At 40.3% G+C, this 15,914-nt stretch overlaps 2 protein-coding genes across 2 annotated transcripts in view; both read left to right on the top strand.

Annotated features, from left to right (window-relative positions):
- The window catches only part of LOC124605125 (putative neural-cadherin 2), a 32,569-nt gene extending 24,122 nt beyond the window's left edge, over positions 1-8,447 (top strand). The window contains exon 5 of the mRNA XM_047136602.1: positions 8,354-8,447. The gene's annotated coding sequence lies outside the window, so the exon portion shown is untranslated. The remainder of the gene's footprint in view (positions 1-8,353) is intronic.
- Positions 1-15,914, top strand: part of LOC124606573 (putative neural-cadherin 2) — a 44,223-nt gene that overhangs the window by 21,835 nt on the left and 6,474 nt on the right. Inside the window, exons 2-6 of the mRNA XM_047138558.1 lie at positions 8,354-8,622; positions 9,862-10,067; positions 10,216-10,358; positions 10,501-10,761; positions 13,044-13,388. Of these exons, the coding sequence (XP_046994514.1) occupies positions 8,354-8,622; positions 9,862-10,067; positions 10,216-10,358; positions 10,501-10,761; positions 13,044-13,388 (1,224 nt within the window). The remainder of the gene's footprint in view (positions 1-8,353; positions 8,623-9,861; positions 10,068-10,215; positions 10,359-10,500; positions 10,762-13,043; positions 13,389-15,914) is intronic.

Raw genomic sequence — 15,914 nt, 5'->3', positions numbered from 1 at the left:
TTGTGCGAGACACACCCCAGTGCCCTTGGTGAAGGAGGCGCAAGACCGAAGCACGCAAAGACGCAGGTACCACAACACGCGGCGAAGCATTGTCAGTAGAGAGGAGGATAACACCATCCCTAGCCATGAGGCGGTAGCCCAAAGTGTAGTAGTTCCGCAACGGATCAGAAGTCTTAGCGGACGGGCGATCTGGCCAACCCTTCTGAATACAGCGTAAAACTAGGGAGAGGGTAGGGTCAGAACCCGTAGCAGCCGCCAGCCTGTCCCCAGTGATGGGGAACCCGTCCACAACCCGCTGCTCGGCAACATCCAAGTGGAAACACAGAAGTTCATCCCTATCGAATGCCTGATCAGGACCCATGGGAAGGCGAGACAGAGCATCAGCATTTGCATGTTGAGCCGTTGGCCAGAAATGAATCTCATAATTGAAACGAGACAAGTAAAGAGCCCAACGCTGGAGGCAGTGTGCAGCCTTGTCGGGAAGTGACGATGGATGAAACAAGGAAACAAGTGGTTTGTGATCCATAACAAGACGAAATTTTGAGCCATAGAGAAAAACACCAAACTTATGAAGAGCATATATAATGGCCAAAGCTTCTTTCTCAATTTGAGAATACTTTTGTTGGGCATCCATGAGCGTTTTGGAGGCATAAGCAATGGGTTGTTCCGAACCGTCAGAAAAACGGTGCCCAAGGACTGCACCGACCCCATATTGAGAGGCGTTTGTGGCAAGAACAAGATGTTGGCCACGTTGAGAAGTAGCCAGGCACGGGGCCTGTTTCAGCATAGTCTTCAATTTCTGGAAAGCCGCGTCGCATGACGTGGACCAGTGAAAATGCACGTTTTTATGTAATAGGCGATGCAACGGCTGAGCCACCAAAGCCGCAGACGGTAAAAAGAAGGCCTGCAGTTCCTTAACAGATGTAGGGCGAGGAAGGGCATCGATCGCAGCAACTGTTTGCTGAAGTGGACGAATACCATGCCGAGAGAGTTGAAACCCCAAGTACGTGATAGATGCCTGAAAAAACTTTGATTTCTGAAGATTACACTTAAGACCGGCAGTCTGTAAGACATGAAAAAGTGTGCGGAGATTTTGAAGATGTTCGTCACTGGTGGAGCCAGTGACAACAATGTCGTCCTGGTAATTTATGCACCCAGGGACAGGGAGCAATAATTGTTCCAAGAATCGCTGAAAGAGAGCAGGGGCGCTGGCAACCCTAAATGGCAGTCGTTGGTATTGATAGAGGCCGAAAGGCGTGTTAAGGACCAGAAACTGTCGGGGAGCAGCGTCGAGAGGAAGTTGATGATAAGCTTCTGACAGGTCAATTTTAGAAAAATACTGGCCTCCAGTCAGGTTTAGTGAACAGTTCTTCAGGACGCGGCATAGGGTAAGTGTCGATGAGGCATTGAGCATTTACAGTGGTTTTGAAATCGCCACAGAGACGAATATCACCATTTGGCTTAGCAACGACAATGACAGGAGAGGACCACTCACTCACTGGAAGTGACAGGAAGCAAGACCCCTGAAGTAGTGAGACGATCCAACTCTCGTTTTACCTGATTACGAAGGGCCACAGGAATGGGCCAAGCCCGAAAAAACTTACGGCGAGTGGTGGGTTTGAGCATGATATGAGCTTCAAAGTCGTTTGCACAGCCTAACCCAGGAGAGAAAAGGGACGAAAATGTCGTCGATAAGGAATCCAGTTAGGTATAAGGAATAACATCAGAGAAAATATTGACAGTCATCTATGGAGAACCCAAAAACGCGAAAAGCATCGAAACCAAAAAGATTTTCTGCGTTGCTCTGGTCGACCACAATTATGGGAACAGTGCGAACGACGGATTTGTAAGATACCTCAGCATTAAACTGTCCCAAGAGAGAAATCTTCTGTTTATTGTACATCCGTAATTGCCGAGTGACAGGTGACAGGAGTGGAGAACCCAACTGAAGATACGTCTGAGAATTAATTATAGTGGCGGCAGAACCGGTATCCACTTGCATGCGAACATCTCGACCAAGGATTTGGACAGTGAGGAATAACTTCCCTGAAAGGGAGGAAGTGTAATTGACAGACAACACAGAATCAGAATCAGCGTCATGTTCATGAACATCATGTATGCGGTCGGATTTGCAAACGGAAGACACATGACCTTTCTTTTTGCAATTGTGACACACAGCCCAACGTTGAGGACATTCCTTGAGTGAATGTTTCGTAAAACACTGCGGACATGAAGGAAGTTGCCGGGGGCTTTGCTGCAGTTTCTTAGCGGGTTGTTTACGGCTAGGCCGAGGCTGCGCGTGGGAGCGCACTGCGGCCACGTTGGGCGGCGGGGACGCGCCGCACGCGTCGTCAACAGCGCACAGAGGTTGTATTTCCCTGACATCACCCCACCCCTCTATTTGTGCCCCAGCAGCGCGAGAAATTTTAAAAGACTGCGCAATGGAGAGAACTTCATCTAGAGTCGGATTCGCCAACTGAAGGGCATGTTGCCGAACTTCTTTGTCGGGCGCCGACCGGATAATCCCGTACCATGGAATCGGCATAGGATTCTTTGTGAACGTCAGTAACAAATTGACACTTTCGACTGAGGCCGTGAAGTTCAGCAGCCCAAGCGCGATAGGACTGATGTGGCTGTTTTTGACAACGATAAAAGGCAACACGAGAGGCTACCACATGCGTTTGCTTTTGAAAATAGACAGACAGAAGTGAGCACATTTCAGCAAAGGACAGAGACACAGGATCCTTCAAAGGAGCCAATTGCGACAACAACCGATACATTTGAGGTGAAATCCAGGGAAGGAACAGAGACTTACATGGTTGTTCGTCCGTGACATGAAATGCCAAGAAGTGCTGTCGAAGACGTTTTTCATAATCAGACCAGTCTTCCGCTGTCTCGTCATGAGGAGGAAAAGGAGGTATAGCCAATGACGAGAAACGCCCCGCATTTGAGGCCGTGACGAAATCGCAAATCGCCGCTGTTAGAAGCGTTTGCTGTTCAAGGAGATTTTGCAATAGTTGCTTGACAGTAGCAATGGATCCCTGTGAGTCAACAGTGAAAAGGAAAAATCCACTACCTTGTTGCCAATTGTTATATCGTCAAGTTTAACTGATATATTTCGGAATGACACAACACATATAAGTCACAGAGTAAGTTAACAAGTAAGACGTGTGTACACGTTAGCATTCGAATGAGCACTGACTCCCAGTCTAGCGGCCGCTGCTCGGCTGGCCGCTTAGGTGGCGCAGCTGCTGCATGGCTGGCAGACAGCGCCGCACGTAGAGGACACGAGTAATTGCGCGGCGGTGCTTTGAATGATCGGCGAGTCACAACAGATCTCTATTCCAGTTTTCCGTACAGGTTCTGGAACTCTCGGAACCAAGGTGATGCAAAAAATTTTTTTGTGTGTGTATTTGACAGGGGCTTACTGATGCAGTTTGCGTGCTTATGAAATAAGAAGCAGGTTATCATATCATACCCAGCAGAATAAGTCTTTTCAATTTTTTTCCTTATAATATCTTCAATTTTACATGGAGTTATGGGAGATAGGACAAAGGAACTGAGAGGAGTATTGTTTGTGGGAAGAAAGTGTACAGTGTTTGGAGAGTTGGTCAAGAGATTTGTGGAAATTTCTGAAACCTGCCTGTTAAATTTATTAGCAATTTTATGTACATTTTCAGTCTTTTGCTCTTCGATATTCAGTATGATTTCATCCTCTACCCTTATCATTCTACCAGTTTGTTCATTTACTATACCCCAGATAGTCTTGCATTTATTAGAAGAGCACCCCCCCCCCCTCATTTACTTTGTCATTATGAGCCTTTTTAGCACATCTGTTAACTCTCCTGTATGTGGTTTTGTAATGTTTACAATATGCCTTCAACTCTGGATTTGCCACTGTCCATTCTGCTAAGTCTGTGCAGCAGCCTCATCTTTTCTGATGAAGTTTTAATTTCTTTTGGGACCAACGCATTCTTTTTTTGTTTAGTGATAGTTTTTTTTTTTTTTTTCATTGGAAATAACAGTTCCAATAATATTCAAATATCTGCAAAAAATTTTCAGACTTTTCATTTGTAGATGAACAAGTAAATACAGTTTGCCAGTCTTCTTTCTCCAAGTTAAGAATAAAGATATTTATCTTACTGTCAATGTAATTTGTACACTTAACAGATATTTTTCCTGTTGAGAGTACACTGTGTGGTGGTTTCAAATTATTGTTAAGTGCACTGTGATCTGGAAAAACAATATCTATAATCTTTACAGTGCCGTCAGTGTTAGTGGCCACCTTGTCAAGACAGCTCTCTCTCATTGGAGATATGGCTTTTATCTTTAAGTTAAATGACATGATTAAATTTATCAATTGCAGCTTTCTAACAGATTCTTCAAGAAAATCAGTGTCGAGATCACCACATATTACTACATTTGTTGAGTTATTGTACTATGCTTTTTCTACCAATAATGCAAAGTTTCTAAGGAGGACAAAAGTCATCACCAGATGATCTATAAACACACATTTAGGTGCAAGTACTGCCCCAGCTAATTCGATTCTTAAGTGTTTTAAGCTGCTTTGTTACACCGAGGATATCTACTTCTAAATTGCCTATGTTGGCAGTTGTTCTTGATTCAAATTCTGGAATATTTACTTCATCTTTTTTTGTTAAGGTATTTCAGAAAACCATGTTTAGTAACTCTGTTGTAGTGGCATCTCATCAATAACATCACCACTGTTACCACACAGTGAAGGTATTGACTGAATCTTGGCACTGGTGTACTTTACATAGGACCAGAATTTCTTTAGGTTTAGTGCCAGATGTGCAAAGAGAGTTCATTGCAGAAACTATTAAAAGCGTCTTGCATTGAAGTTCGTCATTACCACAATGATTCCTATATCATTCTGAGATGACTTTAGGATGAATAATGATTAACTGGTTCTGCAGATTAAATTAAGTTATAATTTCTTATATACTGCTTATGATATTTATGAATATCATTTCTCACTCATTGTTTACGCTTAAAATAGTAATAAACTGGCATATTACATAATTAACAGAAAAAACTGTTCTTTCCCAATTATGTGAATATCCTGGGAACAACACTCTGGCCTCAGGGAAGGAGAGTGCACACAAAATAATGATTGTAGGACTACTTAAAATGATGCATTGTTCATTATTGTAGCCATCTAAACTGAAAAGATTAAAACTTCCTCATAAATACAGCTAATTATCTTTATTAATTATTATGTGCAACTGAATACTATTGGATCATGAAAACCTTATAATTCAGTTAACTGCTTTGCCATGCAGCTCTCACTTTTTTCTCCATGGAGTCTCATTCTATATTCAGTTCATTCTGTTGCCATTTTCTTTGCCGTTTCATTCTCTTAGTGCACGTTCCATCTGTTATTTTTTGTCTGTATCAGTATAAGTCTAAAATTTATCTAGGTTTTTTCTAGGTCTTTTTTGACTTGTGGAATTCAGGGTATAGCTTCTGTAATCTTGACTTGGATGTGGACACTATTATGTGCCAGGATGGTTTTTTCCATACCAGAATGTCATACACAGGAGGGTGGTTTGCATTCTATCAGTACCTCAGTGTGTGCAGAAACAGGAAAGCTCAGTTAGTGTGTTAAAGTTCTGTATTCTTCAAGACTTCCATACAGAAATTGGTGTCAGCATCACAGTTGCATGCCCGATCCCAGGCAGTGGTTGCTAGCTCAGCATGACACCTGGTGGCAGTAGAGGTATGCATGGCAGCGTTGCTGCCTCAGTGGAAGGCTGTGACTAGGCTCGGCAGTAGTGCTGATGTAAGTTAGGTTGTCTTAAGCCAAGGTGGCCATGAACAGCAGCCCTGTGCTGAACTCAGGACCTCTGGAGGTGCCCAGATGCTGTACAAAGAAACCCTAGAAGTGTTCCTCCTTTGAAGGAATTCATATCAGGCCAATAACCACCAGGTCTACTGATGGTTGGTTGATCTGTGGTTAGCTGGTGATGCTGCTAGGCAAAGCTGAAGGTGCTTGGCGTGTGTTAGACTGCCAGCTGGTATAGAGACTAGCTGTAGTCAAAAGTCTCATAGCCATTCATAGTGTGAATACAAGTGCTGCTAAAAGCTAAGCAGCGAGTATTTATATTCACTCTGTCCAGCTATGCTGTGACAGGGCCCCACTTCCTGTCAAGTAGGTGAGCATGGGAAGCATTGTGCCAGGGCACATGGAATTTCAGCCCACCATTGTGGTGGACTGAGGCTTTGCACCAAGCTTTTCAGCATTATTCTAGCACCCAGCAGCAGGATCTTGTAGGCGGCTCACTCACACACCTCTTGATGGGTTGCAAAGTCTGAAATGCAGTTGTTCCCACAACAGTCCTGCCCCCTTAGTAAGATCTGGTCCATCAAATTCCAGGCTGCTACTTAAACCTGTAAATCACTTAAAATAACATAGGACTATTGTGTTTGCATTCTATTAGATTCTCATTTACAATTACTACACTGACTGTCTTTCTCCTTTGTTCACTCTGTCACTTGGTGTATGAAGATTGAAACATCCACAGTTGCTCAGACCATGAGAGTGACCAAATTGGTCAGTATGTAATGGACTGGAAGATTGGGTGGGTGGCTGGTTCTCCACCACTGACAGCTTATAAAAACCCAGATGTGAATTAAGAGAGTATCTGAGAACAAAAATGAAATTCATCCACACATTCTAACACTCAAATAAACATATCAAGCAAAATATCTGTGCTACTATATAAAGATAAGTTGTAGTGTAATACTGTTACCACAAATTTAGAAAAGTTTGTGACCAATTTCCTTCATATTTTTACATGACATTGTAATAAATGTTTAGACAGATATAGGGCACACATTCTATAAATATATGTGGTATATATCTATATATAGACTATATAAATTGGAAAGACTGTTAAGAAAAATATTGAAACATTCTTGACAAAAATATTTCAGATTTTTATGTGACACTCTAATAAAAATTCAGATAGACATAGGTTATATATTTTTTAATATATATCGTATATAAATGTATACTACATCAGGGGGAAACATAGTCAGCAAAAAACTCGTAAGGTTCCTAACTGATTTACTACAAATTGTTATATGACAATCTACTAACCTACAGATGGCCATAGGCTATATATCTTTTTAAACAACAATGTAGGGATTTTCCTGCAACATGGACTGCAAGAAACAAAATGTTGTGCAGTGAAAACGTGCGGTTTCATTTTATTTCTTGGAGTCAGTTTTAACTTAAATATAAGGACATTTAAACCATTAGCCAAATTGTTTCTTGCACATGTGTCACATATATCCTTTCTCCTTAAACATAATTTTAAACAAATATTGGACACATAACAGTGTATTTTCCTTTTTTTTCATCACATTCAGTTAAGGAAAGAAGAATGCTGTATTTGTGGTTTATCAAATTATGATTAGAATACTACTATGGAATCTGAACCATTCAAAACTTTTCAGTCCTACCCATTCACAGATAAAAACTTTGAGAAGTATTGTCATTCAAGCTAGTGTCCTCACAGATCCAGCAGTGAGAGAGGTCTCTCCTATACCCATTGCATTAACGATCCCAACTGATTTACCCACTCATTTTAAATGAATTGAGTTCTCGATTAAGGTTTCACTTGCAATATCAGTAAGCTGGGATCAAGCTCAGTGAGAGGGGGAAAGACGTGATGGACAGAAGGAAGGCGCGGGGGGGGGGGGGGGGGGGGGGGGGGGAGTATATGGACATAGAGATGGGGAAGAAAGAGATGGACAGAGAGAGGAGGGAGGAGGTTGGGAGGGATAGGGGTGAGGAGATGAACAGGGAGTAGGGGATGAAGTGATGGAGAGAGAGAGAGGGAGGAGAAGTCTTGTAGAAATCTTTTGCATTATAAAAAAAAGGGTTTTCGTCAGTGAATCCAATAGTACATTTGGTCTTCAAAACCTTACTGGTATTTTTGATGTCACAAAATCTGAATTCCATTTTAAACTGAAATGGATCTACATTTCAAATAAAGCTGGTTCCCGTTTACTTGTTAAGTATTATGAGATAGTGTAAAACACAATGAAAAATATTTGCTCTCCATTGGCATAAAGACTTCAGCACCTGCATTTTACTGTGGTCTTTTATATGCAAGTTAAACAAACATTATTTCTGTGAATATTTTTCTATCTTTTGAGAAATCAAAGTAAAATATTTCTTTAATACTTGACTTCAGTGGAGCCAAGAAAAACATTCACATTTTTTTTTGTTTGACAATATATTTAGTTAGCATGGATAATAAACACTTACATAGTCATCAATAAATTTTACTGTCCTACTTGAGATAATTCATTCTATTTGCAGATTACAAGAAAAATTGGTCTTAATATAGTCCTCATTGGTATAAACCACTGTCTAGTTCATGAGACAAAATGTGAGGGTCCATGTACAAACAGCTACAGGCCAAGCAAATATTCTCTCTTGGTTGATGCAAATACAACATCATTTGTTGGTGTTTCTGTGATCGTTACACCTGAGTGTCAGGACATCACAAATGAATCAGCACACAAAAGCTGTCATGACCATCATTGTTACAATGGTGGCTGCTGTGTGCAGAAAGGACCTAGTGTCAGGTAAATTTTGCATTTTTCTGTTGTCGTATTTATATTTGTCATATTTATATTTACAGATCGGCAGCATTGTGCCAGCAAGAGACATACCAGCATTGAAGAAAGAATACCACATTAAAGGCTTTTCTGATTTTCTGGATTTCAGACAGTTGGCATACTTGACCCAGTGCATCTGCTGTTACATGGGGAATGCAAATTTTCAATTTTTTGCAAAAGAAAATTAACATGTAAGAATACCACATAAATCAAACATGGCAAGATCATATGTAAATTCCATGCAACTGCAAAATAATGAGATATGTAACTGGAATGGAAGAAGCTCCATGAAGCTGTTGTCTATATGGTAGGTTACAATACCAGAAAACTGTACCAAAATGCAAGAATCTCTGCAGAGGATCAAACAGTTGGGTCAGTGGCTGGCAGGTGTCAGTCACTCTCAAAAACAAATCTCCACTATCATGTGATGCCTTCATGTGAGCAACAAGATCTTTCTTCAAGAAATGATTGTCTTGTGAAATGCAGTCCATTTCCATCAACTGAAACCATACTTCAAGAACTGCTTTTGAACATGGAGAAACATGTAACAAGCTATAACAAAATGTTGATACTGCACACACTTTTATATTTATGCAGCAAATGGACACAGAGCCAGTTATGCATTATTGTTTCTTCAACGATATATATTTCTACTTGTTTTGTAAATAAAAACACCTTTTCCTGCTGCCACTTAATTTATTTATCCCAGCCACGTTTCGCATTTTTCTTGTTCTAAGTTGTCATCAGTGGGATCTATGATGATACAGTTTTCTTATTTTTAGATTATTAAACAGTTCACATCATGATTTTTTATGTAAAAAAATAATTACTTACGATTTGCTGATTTGCATTTCCTCTCATCTGGACTGGAGATTGCACTACCACTTTATTACTGACATATAAGCACAACTTTGCATTCTGACATATTTGTATTTGCATGAACATATGCTTATGGGATCACAGTAGTGAGTGACATCATTAAAGTGTATAATGAGTAAGAACAATAAAATATCCTCCAGTCATTATGGCAGTAGCATAATGCTAAATAGAGAGGAAATAACACTTGAGCTTTCATGTTCATATTCTGAATGTTTAAAGGCAGAATATTAAGAGTCTGCACACATAGTATTTCACAGCCAATTAAATTTTTTATGTTTTGACATAATATACCATTTCTTTTCTGACATTCATATATCTTGGCTACAGCTGTATCTGCCCAGTGGGTTATGATGGTCCTCGATGTCAAGGAACAGTCAGAAGTTTCCAAGGAGATGGATGGGCTTGGTTTCCCTCACTCACTCCACAATCTGAAAACCATGTTAGTCTCGAGTTTTTAACAAAGGAAGAACATGGCTTGATATTCTACAATGGTCCAGTGTCAGTTATAGCCCCACTTGAAGATTCTGTGTCAGGTATCCTCTCATTTTCTTAACACCATCATCTTTTTCTCTACAAGAATTGTAATTCCCATGCTATACCCACACACTGAGATATGTATGGGAATATACAGAAGGCTATTTGTGACTAACAAATGTGATGTGTTAATGATAAAATTTTCAGATTTTGTTGCATTTGAGATATACAATGGTAAACCCAGATTATTATTGAAAACAACACAAGGAACTGTGGAACTAAGTGTACATGTGGAGAGAAATCTAAATGATGGAAAATGGCATCACATTGACATATTTTGGAATTCTGTGGTAATTATCAAAAGTTAGCAGTAAAATCAGTTATTTAACTCATTTTTTCATCTTGTTTGTGAATGAAATTGACTCAGCAAACAGTGTAGAGGAAGATGTGTTATTATATGAATTCTTGAATTTGTTTCTTCTGCTTGAATAGAATGTTCGTCTTGTAGTGGATTTTTGCAAGTCTGCTGATGTGGTAGAAATGAAAGAAGCAGCAGTGGTATTCTTCAATGGGACAAGCTGTCAAGCAGAGAGAAGTCTGCCATATCTGAACACTCAACTCAATTTAAACAGCCCTCTCCAGATTGGTGGAATTTACTGGACACAAATTCCTACAAAGGCAACAGAGTGGCGTGTCTTTCCAAAGTCATTAAACTTCGATGGCTGCATAAGAAATTTCTTTCACAATAGCCAGGTAAGAGCTTTATCTGTAAATAAAGATATAATCTTAATTCTTACTTATTTTTAGTGTTAAAGTGGGTTTTTATACATAATATGAAATTATGAAGAACCCATTTTACTCTTAGTACATTATAAGTTCTAAACTGAATAAATTAGAAGTAGGTAGATATAAGTTACACAACAAAGGTGACAGTGAATGCTTTGACCAAGTGTGACAATTTTAACCTAGGAACATAGATAGATGCAAATGCATTTTTGTACTGTTTGGACTCTTCACTAGATGGCCCTTTCAAACAACCTGAAGATTGTATTTTGATTCCTTGCCACACATACAACTGAATTTTTGTAGCCAAATTAGTCACATTTCAACTGATCTGCTGTAGTACCCAATTACCTCCAACTTACATAGTAACTACACTGACAGAAAAAAAAATTGTGACATCAAGAGGGAGTCATCGACATAAACGAAAGTTGGTAGGTATGTTTCTACATCTGAAAGATGATTTCTGTTCAAATTTTGCGCCAGTCACATAAGAGTGGCACTAGTAGCAGGTTTGATTTAAATACACACAGTAACAGTCATAAGCATAGGTTACTTTTGAGATTGGATGTGGTGAATTGAAATTAGACAATAATGCCTTTCAGATGGCAAAAATGTCATTATGAACACCTCACTCAGCTTGAGCGAGGTTATGTAACAGAGCTACGAGAAACCAGATGTACTTTCCATGATATTGCAGAACAACTTGGCAGGAATGTAGCCACTGTACAAGATTGCTGGCAGCAGTGGGCATGAGAATATACAGTCGCAAGAAGATTGGGTTACAGATGATCATGCGCATTACTGAGAGGGAAGGCCACTGTGTTTGGTATACAGCTCTGGTGTATCATATTCCATCTGCAGCAGCAATTTGAGCAGCAGTTGGGATCATGGTGATGCAACCAATTGTCACAGATCAGTTACTTCAAGGACAACTCAGAGCCAGACACCTTGAGCATGCGTTCCACTGATCCCAACCCACCACCATTTGCAACTTCATTGGTGTCAAGCAAGAGCTCATTGGAGGACAAGGGGGAGGTCTGTTGTGTTTTTGATGAAAGCTGATTTTGCCTCAGTCCCAGTGATGGTCATATGTTGGTTAGAAGGTCATTTGAGGGCCTGCAAGCAACCTGTCCGCATGCTAGACCCGCTGGACCTACATATAGGGTTACGCTCTGGGGTGTGATTTTGAATGATAGCAGGACCACTCGCATGGTTACCCCACAAACCCTGACTGCAAATTTTTATGTCAGCCTGGTGACATGATCTGTTGTGCGGCCAGTCATGAACAGCATTTCAGGGGGTATTTTCCAACAGGATAGCACTCATCCATATATAACGGCTGTAACCAACGATGCTCTACAGAGTGTTCCCATGTTTCCTTGGCCTAGTTGATCATGAGATATGAGCTCTGTCTCCAATTGAGCACATATAGGACATCATTGGATGACAATTTCAGCATCATCAACAAACAGCATTAACTGCCCTCGTATTGACCAACCAACTGCAACTGACATCTCGTACCTGTACAACATAACGCACATTTTCATGCTTGCATTCGACATTATGATGGACACAATGGTTTATTTCACATTTGCAATGGATTATCTCTCATTTACATTAACCTGTGATCTTGCAATATTAATCACTTAAGTATGTTACTGAGACAAAGGTATTTCTAAAATGTCATTAATCTGCATTAATTATTTTTTGGTGTTCTGAGTTTTTTTCTGTCAGTGTATAATCAGATGCCAAATATGAGATAAGGGTCATCAATAAAAGATAAAACTTAATACTGACAGCAGATTTATCACATAAATAATATACAAATTACAAGTGAAGCTGATCAGTCTCCTGAAAAGTGACCAATCTTAGTTTTTACACAGAGCATAGAAGCCCTTAGAATAAGCCAAACATAACAGATATATGCAAACTGTTGCAATACTGAGGTTGCTAATGAAATGGTAAAAATAGCTGAATTAGAACCATTGTAGATATAGTGCCCCTCAGGCTTAGATCCATGTGTTGTACAGATTCAGTGTTTAGATTGTTATTCCATGAGATGTATTATTGAATAGAAGAATAATTTTTGGCTTTCACTTTGTTTAGTTTATCATCATATAAATATATTTCTGTAAATATCTGTGTGTTTTTAAATAGAAATAGAGAAGTTTACTTATTAATTCAGTAGATGTGCTTATTTAAATGTTACCTCAATTAGTGAAAATAAAACCCTCTCTGGTGTTCTCTCACAGATTGTGGACTTGGCTGATCCTCTGCTGTCTGTGGGTACAACTACGGGCTGCTCTCACACAAAGGCAGCATGCAGCCAGCTCAACTGTACAGCACATGGCACATGTCTAGCAGACCTGACAGGAGCAGCACCACAGTGCTGGTGTGATGTGGGATGGAGTGGCCCCAGTTGCTCTGTCCCTACGAAACCCATCACATTCCTGCCTCACAGTTACATTAAGTTTGCACTATCATTTGAACTCAGTCATTTCACCACAGTCATGCAGATGAGATTCAAAACAGAAGAGGTGGAAGGAGAGCTTTTCCGCCTTGCTGACCAGGTCTCACAGGAATATGCCATTCTTGAGGTTTGTGATCAGAGTCTTATTTTCACTGTGTAAAAGAAATGGAAGAATGATGAGATCACACATAATATAGATGTAGATATTAAGGTTTGCTTGAATTCATATGACATTAAAAAGCATAATAGGTTTAATGACATGTCATATAAGAATAATCCTAACAGAAAAAAATAGTATGGTAGGACAGTTACTGAAGCATCAAAGAACAATTAACTATCTGATGAAGGAAATATGGGGGGAGGGGGAGGAGAGAAGAGAGAAACAGACAGAGAGAGCAGAGAGAGAGAGAGAGAGAGAGAGAGAGAGAGAGAGAGAGAGAGAGAGAGAGAGAGAGAGAGATGCATAATGAAGGAATTATCCAAACGATATGGACATCAGTAGATGTGATTGTGTATAGGAAAACAAATGATTAAAATTTCAGAAAAAATGGATGATTTATTCAAGAGAAAGAGCTTCACAAACTGAGTAAGTCAAAAATGTGTTGGTGCACTTGTGGTCCTTATGCAAACAGTTATTCAGCTTGGCATTGATTCATATGGTTGTTGGATGTTCTCCTGGGAGAGGGGGGGGGGCAACATCATGCCAAATTCTGTCCAATTGGTTCATTACATCTTTAAAATACTGACTTGGTTGGATAGCTCTGCCAATAATGCTCCAAACATTCTCAATTGGAGAGAGATGCAGTGACCTTGCTGACCAAGGTAGGGTTTGGTAAGCACAAAGACAAGCAATAGATACTCTTACCATGTGAAAACACACATTATCTTGCTGAAATGTAAGCCTAGCCCAGGATGGATTTGATGAAAGGCAACAAAACAGGACATAGAACATCACTGATGTACTGCTGTGCTGTAAAGGTGCTGTGGACTACAACCAAAATGCACCTGCTATGAAATGAAATAGCACTGTAGACCATCACTTTTGGTTGCCTGGCTGTATAGTGAATGACAGTCAGATTGATATCCCCCACTGTCCCAGGTGTCTCAAAACATGTCTTTTCTTGTCATTGAGGCTCACTTTGAAGTGGGCTCATCACTGAAGACAATTCTACTCCAGTCAATGAGATTCCATGCCCAAATGACCAACAAAGACATGTCAAGAGATGCCATAGCTAGCAATGAGATACTAACCTGACTGCCACGCACCATATGCCCCAACAGCCACAAGTGACCATCTGGTTTTCATTTCATTTCATAGCAGGACCACTTTGGTTCTCATCTGCACAATCCTTACAGCACATCAGTACATCAATGATATTCTATGTCCCATTTTGTTCCATTTTGTTGCCCTTCATAGCAAGGCACCCAGTACTTACACTTCAGCAAAATCATTTCCTTCTGCACAAGTTAAGAGTTTCTACAGCCCATTTTCATGGTTGTCAAACCCTACCATGGCCAGCAAGGTCATCAGATGTCTGGCCAATCAAGAATGTTTGGAGCATTAACAGGAGGGACCCCAAACCAGTTCAGCACTTTGATGATCTAACATGCCAAATGGGCAGAATTTGGCTCAATTTCCCTCAGGAGGACATCCAACAACTCTATCAGGGCCAAACCAGGTAACTGCCTGCATAAGACCCAGAGGTGGATCAACAAATTAATGACTTGCTCAGTTGGTGAGACTCTTTCTCTTGAATAAATTATCAGATTTTTCTTATATTGTAATCATTTGTTTGTCTGTACATGTATGTCACATTCACTGATTTCCATCCCATTTGGGTAATTCATGGTGCATCTCTTTTCTGTCTTGGAGTGTACTTAATTTATGACCCTCTACTTTTGCATCGTCAAGTTACACACAAAACTTGTGGGAATCCCCTTGATTTATTTGATAAAGTGAGATCTGTTACAGAACATTCCTGGATTAGTGCAAACTACTTAAAGTAACCATCCCAACCAAAATACAGTGTACACAATATTGGAGTTCCACCAATAACAAACAGGGTCCAAAGTAAAACAAATCAATATGCTGGTTGCTGTACTCTTCATTGATTTTATTACAGCTGACTCTGACTTCCCCTAGGTTGGCTTATGTGCAATGTCTGACGTAATTTCATCAGAGGACACTCCTGATGACAAGTAGTAGTGGTGCCGCAGTAATCAATAGCAATGTTTCAAAGTGACATAGTGATGTCAGGTGGCACTACTACATCCACCATCCCCTCCCCCCTGGCAATGGCTACTGAGAGAGGAGAATGTAGGTTGTGTATAGCCTGGAGGGTCCGTCACTGGGACAGATAATGGATCAATGTCCATGGATGCTGCTGCAGAAGGATGGGGCAGGACGAGGCACAGTGGGAGTTCAAGAGTCACCCTAGCTGCAGGGCTCACTGAGGCAAGGAAAAAGCCAGCTATTAATCAGGATGGCATAGATGAAATTGACTTCAAGGATGTCTCAAGAGTCTGTGGGTGAATCACATAGTATCCATAATGGACACAGGACAGATGGAGATTGTCTTCAAATACAGGTAGTGTGGCATTCAAACTCACAGGCCCCAACTGGGAGCACCCACACAGAAGGAAAAGGCTTTGA

The sequence above is a fragment of the Schistocerca americana genome, chromosome 3, assembly GCF_021461395.2.
Source record: "Schistocerca americana isolate TAMUIC-IGC-003095 chromosome 3, iqSchAmer2.1, whole genome shotgun sequence".
Taxonomy (NCBI): Eukaryota; Metazoa; Arthropoda; class Insecta; order Orthoptera; family Acrididae; genus Schistocerca; species Schistocerca americana.
The sequence above is the reverse complement of the archived record's forward strand: the minus strand, read 5'-3'. Positions and strand labels throughout refer to the sequence as shown.